The sequence below is a fragment of the Trypanosoma theileri genome (assembly GCF_002087225.1).
Source record: "Trypanosoma theileri isolate Edinburgh chromosome Unknown TM35_Tth_57_V1, whole genome shotgun sequence".
NCBI classification, from domain to species: Eukaryota; Euglenozoa; class Kinetoplastea; order Trypanosomatida; family Trypanosomatidae; genus Trypanosoma; species Trypanosoma theileri.
The window spans coordinates 25738-32391 of record NW_021639899.1 but is presented as its reverse complement, the minus strand read 5'-3'; the positions used below and the strand labels follow the sequence as shown (position 1 = coordinate 32391).

The window sequence follows — 6654 nt, the reverse complement described above, 5'->3', positions numbered from 1 at the left end:
TTCCTCCTGAACTCACAAACAACAAGAAGGGTGATGCAGACAGCAGCAGCAGTATCAGCAGTTCTGTGTGGGTGCGTGTATCACTACTGATTGTGGTTACACTGGCCTGTATTCTTGTGTGCTGATTGTAGTGGTGGTGGTGATGGTGTGACTGAGGTCATCCTTTGTTTTTTTTTTCTTTTTGCATACATCCCTACAATCTAACTAATCTTGCACCTGTTGGGATTTTCTTCTTTTTTTGTTTCTTAATGTTAATGATATTGTGTGTGTTTTTGCTTTCACTGTGTTTATCCTATAATTCTTATTATTGCTACTCCATTGTGTGTGTGTGTTCTTGGAGACTCTCTCTCTGTGTGTGTGCCTGGGCTTGCACTGTGATAATGATGATGAACTGCTTTTTGCAATGGGAAAAAGGAAATAATAATAACAGATGAATTTATATTTATAATTGCGAATATACTTACACATATAAACTTATACCCATAGTTGGTGTATATTTCTGTGTTTACTGTGTAGATTGGGCTAATTGCTAATATCTGTTTTGTTTGCTTGATGATTTTACTGGGTGGTTCAGCCTTGTGTGAGATATTTGTGAGTGTGGGCATTTTTTGTTTTTGTTTTTACTGTTACTGAGGTTATTGTGCTGTATTGCATTCTTTAACTGGGAGGTTTTACTTTCACGATGTGAGTTTCCATAGTGGTAATCGATTTGTGTTTCCTAACATGTTTGATACTTTATTTATTTTCTTTCTTTATTTTTTGATTCTCTTTCTTTCTAGATCAGTGTTTTTACGTGAAACAAATCCCTTGTCTCTTTCTCATGATGATGATGCGCCGTGTGTTGTGTGTGTTGGCCGTTGTGCTGTGCTGTTCCTGCGGGTATACCATGACGGCTGCTGCTCAGAACTCGCTGCCGGAGGGAAGAGGGGCGCAAGGTGGGGCTGTTAATAATAATAGGGGTATATATCATCCTGGTGTGTCGGATCTTGACGTTATTTATGACGTTTTAAAGTTGAACAAAACTGAAGTTCAACTCCAACAAAAAGAACTGTCTGAGAAACGTCGTGCAGCTGCAAAGGGACCAAAACTTGATGTGACTTTACAGATGAAAGCAGATGGACTTGGTGCCGGTGGTGTTGATTCGGAGTGCCGTACTGGTACTACTGATACTCACGGTAAATGTAGTGGTACTGAAGTACCGCGGACGGGGGAAAACGAAAAGAAAGGTTGGGATGTATCGAATGAAGATATTACTGAAAGGGATAATACAAAAAAGAGGTATTATCATCCCGGTGTGTCGGATCTAGATGCCATTTATCACGTTTTAAATCTGACAAAAGATGACATAAAACGCGAAAGAGATGCCGATGTCGCGAGACAGAGTGGTAGTGTCAGACAGGTTACCGTTGGCGCTGGTCATGTTACTGGCACTGGATCAAAACCCGGTGGGACTTTACAGACGAAGGAAGAGGATGTTCATCATCATGGCACGTCTCTTGGAGAGGGACAGCTGGAAACACAAAATAGACATGAAAGACAGGAGTTAGGGGATCCTGAAAGTGCACTTCAACAGACGAAGGACACACGGGAGAATGAAAACCTGGTTCAAGAAGACCGTGAGGTGGCCCGCCCATCAGTACCTGCTGTAGGTGAGCCAGAGTCAATTCCTGTTGTAACTACATCTAAAGATCCTTCACCTACAGAAGGCGCAGAGTCACACAGTGCACCAGAAGGTACACCAGAATCAGAAAGAACTGAAAATCCACCAACAGGGGAACACTCAACTGAAGAGGTTGATACCAATCAAACAAACCCACAATCACAGTCTGAAAGTACCCCAACAACTTCACAAGAAACAAATACCACTACTCCACCGAGCACCGAGAACACTACCACAGAAGCACCAACTGAAACACCATCTCCTGTACCCAATCCAGAGATCAACACTTTTGCCTCCACTGTGCAGAAGAATAAGGGTAATGTTGACAGCAGTCTCAGCCCTGTGTGGATGCGCACTGCAGCACCGCTGCTGATTGTGGCTGTGTTGTTCTCCGCTACTGTGTACTAAACGGTGGGACTCATCTGAGGTCGAATAATAATAATGGTTATACTAACATTATCACAATTGCGTACATCCCCCATGGGTGAATGAATTAATAATCTGTTTATCAGCTTTATCTTTTAATTGGAATATCTTTTTTTTTGCTTTTGTGTGCGTGTGTTCTTTTTCTAATAATTGCATCACTTGCTTTTTCCCGTTGTGTGTTTGCAGAAAACTGGGCTGTTCTGCTCACTGACGGTATACATCTCTTGCTAGTGTACACAGATGTGTGTGCAGTAATTTAATATACATAAACTAGAGCCATGGGGTATTGTGTGTGTGTTTGGCTCTCTCTCTTATTTGGGTATTGTGGGATGTTCTCTTTTCTAATAGGGGGTACATATTATCATGCAAGTGGGCTATTCCTTTTCCTTGTTGCTTTACTGTACAGTTGCTGCTTCTCTCTCTTTTCCACTGTGACTATTTGTTGTATTGCTGTATGTTTGTGTGTTTCTATCTCAATTCTTTCTCTTCCTTTTTCTTTCTTGTATTACTCTATTGAAATAATCAGCAACAATGACAAAGGCTGTAATGGTAAGGTGCAACCTGCTCTGTTTATTAACTCTTTTACTCTGTTGGGGTTGTGGGTTAGTATGGGCTCAACCAAGCAAAAGTACTCTTGAGGGCATCCCTAGAGACGCCGTTTGTTTTCCTCCTTCGGAGCCTATTGTTCGTGATGATGGAACTCCTGGCTGTGCTGTCAACAAAACACGTAAGACCCAAGAAACTCACGAGACCCATGCCGTGGTGAGACAAGAAAAAGGACCACAGATGGAAGAAAACAAACCGGTAGATGCTGGACCTGAAACCGAGCGGGACTCACATTCGGATACACGTGAACCCACAAATGGAGGGAACACAGACTCAACAGGATCAGCCGCTACTGAGAGACAAGAGACATCTGCTAATACACTTCAGAGTTTACCTGAGACTTCTTCCAACACTTCACCCTCACAGAATGCAGGAGAGTCTGGAGCTGCAGAGACTGGACCAACAAGTACCCCAAATGAGGGAGGAAATACAGATACCACCACCACCAACACCACAACAACAACAACAACACTTCCTCCTGAACTCACAAACAACAAGAAGGGTGATGCAGACAGCAGCAGCAGTATCAGCAGTTCTGTGTGGGTGCGTGTACCACTACTGATTGTGGTTACACTGTCCTGTATTCTTGTGTGCTGATTGTAATGGTGTGGTGGTGTTGTGTGACTCAGGTCATCCTTTGTTTTCTTTTTTTCTTTTTTTGCATACATCCCCACAGTCTAACTAATCTTTCACCTGTTGGGTTTTTCTTTCTCTTTTTTTTTTTGTTTCTTAATGTTAATGTGTTTTGTGTTCTTTTGCTCTCTGTGTTTATCCTATAATTATTATTATTGCTACTCCATTGTGTGTGTGTGTGTGTTCTTGGAGACTCTCTGTGTGTGTGCACCTGGGCCTGCACTGTAATAATGATGATGAACTGCTTTTTGCATTGAGAGGGAAAAATAATAATAACAGATGAATTTATATTTATAATTGCGTATATATACACATATACAGATTTACACCCATAGTTGGTGTGTGTTTCTGTGTTTACTGGGTAAATTGGGCTAATGGTTAATATCTTTTTCTTTGCTTGATGAGTTTGCTGGGTCATTGTGTTTTTGGAATTGCACTGTTTTGGTATTCTGTTTTATAAGAGCAAAGAAAAAAATAGTAGTTATTACAATTTGTATTTGTAATTACTTGAACACACCAGCATACTCAGTGGTCTGTGAGTTATTTTGTGCGTTTGGTCCTGCTCTTAATTTGTGTTTTTTTTTTCGTTTTCTTTGCTTGGGCACTGTGTGCTTTTTCCTGCATTGTTGTGTATTGGAGTGTTTTATGGGGAGAAAAAATAATAAGGAATACATAAGTATATATATTTGTAATTCTGCTTGGTTCGACCAGAAGAGACGTTTTGATTTATTTCTGTGCTTTACTCTTCTGATGGTCGTTTTGTTTAATTTCTTTTTTTCCTTTTGAGGGTTAATTGGGATTATCTTTTTGTTATTGGGTATTGTATGCGTTGTTCCTTTAATTTGGGCACTATATGAGTTATAGTTGCAGCTTTCTGTAATGTGTGTGCTTCTGCTGTAATTGTTGAGTGTTCTTTGATTTGTTGTGTGTTCTTATTTTCTTGTGTACATTGATTTCCTTTCTTTCTGTTTTCCTATCTGGTTTTTCTATCTGGAAGCGATTGAAGTAAGACTACTGCAAGAAGTTTTGTAATGATAATGATGATGCGCTACGTGCTGTGTATCCTCGCTCTCCTGCTCTCATGTGCGTGTGTGTACGTCCTCGCTGAAGAAGTGCCTGCCGCCGATCTTTCCGACCAAGTCCCTGATACGGAGAGTGAGACAAAGATTAGTTGTCCTGAAGGTACTCCTGATGCCCAACTTCCTGAAAAGAAATGTCCTCAAAAGCAAGAAGCTCCTCCTGCTCATGTACCTGAGGTACCAAAAGAAGTTGTTCCTGAGAAAAAGGTACCGCCTGCTCCTCCTAAAAAACCCGAAGTTCCTCCTGAAAAAGTACCAGAGGTTCCTAAAGAGGTGGTTCCTGAGAAGAAAGTACCAGCTCCTTCTCAAAACCACGAAGGTCCTCCTGCTAAAGTACCGGAAGTTCAAAGTCATCATGGAGATAATGGTATTCCTGGTCCTCGTGACGGAATTGCTGAAACGGGTGACGCTGCTCTTCGTGGTCAAGCTGCAGTTTCTGCTACTGCGCCTACAGTTAACAGCCAACCAGAAAACAACGACAACAACACTTCAGCAGGTGGAAGGGCAGCTTCACAAGGAAGTGGAGCACCACAACCTTCTTCCTCTTCTCCTAGCAGTTCAGCCACAGCAAGTGACGGAGCTGCGGATACTGAAACTACGCGGACAGAGAGCGGAACTCCATCTGCAGGGAGTGAATCAACAAGTACCCAAGAAGAGGTTGCCGGAAATGCAGATACAACCACCACCACCACAACAACAACAACAACAACACTTCCTCCTGAACTCACAAACAACAAGAAGGGTGATGCAGACAGCAGCAGCAGTATCAGCAGTTCTGTGTGGGTGCGTGTGTCACTACTGATTGTGGTTACACTGGCCTGTATTCTTGTGTGCTGATTGTAATGGTGGTATGGTGGTGTGACTCAGGTCATCCTTTGTTTTCTTTACTCTTTTTGCATGCATCCCTACAGTCTACCTAGTCTTCCATCTGTTGGGATTCTCTTCTTTTTTGTTTCTTAATGTTATTGTTTTGTGTGTGTTTTTGCTCTCTGTGTTTATCCTATAATAATTATTATTGCTACTCCATTGTGTGTGTGTGTGTGTGTTTGGCTCTCTCTGTGTATGTGCACCTGGGCTTGAACTGTGATAATGACAATGAACTGCGTTTTGCAGTGGGAAAAGGAAATAATAATAACAGATGAATTTATATTTATAATTGCCTATATACACACATATAGACTTACATCCATAGTTGGTGTATATTTCTGTGTTTATTGGATAAATTGGGCTAATGATTAATCTCTGTTTATTTGCTTGTTTGTTTTGCTGGGTGGTTCAGCCTTTTTTGAGATATTTGTGAGTGTGGGTTTTTTTTTATTTTTACTCTTACAGAGGTTATTGAGTTGTATTGCATTCTTTAACTGGTGGGTTTTACTTTCACGATGTGAGTTTCTTTTGTGGTAATCGATTTGTGTGTCCTAACATGTTGGATACTTCAGTTATTTTCTTTTTTTTTACTTTTTGATTGTTTTTCTCTCTAGATCAGTGTTTGTACGCAATCCAAACTATTTTCTCTCTCATGATGATGATGATGCGCCGTGTGATGTGTGTGTTGGCCGTTGTGCTGTGCTGCACCTGCGGGTATACCATGACGGCTGCTGCTGCTGTTGATAATGACAGTCCCAGTGGCCGTGGTGTATCCCGTGGGGCTGTGGAGGTGTCGTGCGGGGCCGGCGGTGCGCTGCGTGTACGCCCCGCTGCTGCGAGCGAGTGGCTTACATGCGGAGCGGGCAGCCGTGTGTCTGCATGTGGGAAGTACGCAGACCTCTGCAGCCAGCGTACCGCAAGAACAACAACAACCATTGCTACTACTGCTACTGGACAACTGAAGGCAGTGATGGCGATTGAAAGTGTTTCTGATGGTGTTACAGGAAGTATCTTCACAGAACTCTATCGTGGTATGTATGACAAACCTGGAACTACATACTTAGATTCACTTTAGGGTGAACAAGGTAAGCTTCAAGTACCCGGTGTTGGCGAAAAAGGAGATAAACGTGAGGGGGAGATGGAGCGTTCCACCCATGAGAGCCAAGAACCTGAACCAACTGGTGTTCGTGGTGAGGACTCTTCTCACCTTTCTACCAGTGGTTCACGTGAAGATGAAGCAACTACATTACTGAAGGTAGAACCAAAAGGACAACCAAATGGATCTTCAGGAATACTTTCAGAAAACAGAGATCTATCCGGCTCTACAAAAGGTGAAAGCAGAGTTCAGCCTTTAACACGAACAGATCAACAACCTAACAACGA

The 6654-nt window shown here is 42.2% G+C and overlaps 4 protein-coding genes across 4 annotated transcripts; all 4 read left to right on the top strand.

The window, feature by feature from the left end:
* Window positions 1-820: 820 nt before the first annotated feature.
* On the top strand, window positions 821-2068 carry TM35_000571140 (uncharacterized protein; the record flags this gene model as incomplete). The annotated part of the gene is made up of 1 exon (XM_029030853.1): window positions 821-2068. The coding sequence occupies one exon, from the start codon at window positions 821-823 to the stop codon at window positions 2066-2068; it is 1248 nt and encodes a 415-aa protein (XP_028877852.1).
* A 549-nt stretch (window positions 2069-2617) lies between these two features.
* TM35_000571130 (uncharacterized protein) lies at window positions 2618-3289 on the top strand (the record flags this gene model as incomplete). Its single annotated transcript, XM_029030852.1, has 1 exon — window positions 2618-3289. The coding sequence occupies one exon, from the start codon at window positions 2618-2620 to the stop codon at window positions 3287-3289; it is 672 nt and encodes a 223-aa protein (XP_028877851.1).
* Window positions 3290-4356: 1067 nt separating this feature from the next.
* On the top strand, window positions 4357-5241 carry TM35_000571120 (titin; the record flags this gene model as incomplete). Its single annotated transcript, XM_029030851.1, has 1 exon — window positions 4357-5241. The coding sequence occupies one exon, from the start codon at window positions 4357-4359 to the stop codon at window positions 5239-5241; it is 885 nt and encodes a 294-aa protein (XP_028877850.1).
* A 682-nt stretch (window positions 5242-5923) lies between these two features.
* TM35_000571110 (uncharacterized protein) lies at window positions 5924-6346 on the top strand (the record flags this gene model as incomplete). The annotated part of the gene is made up of 1 exon (XM_029030850.1): window positions 5924-6346. One exon carries the CDS (start codon window positions 5924-5926, stop codon window positions 6344-6346), a length of 423 nt encoding a protein of 140 aa, XP_028877849.1.
* Window positions 6347-6654: the final 308 nt, after the last annotated feature.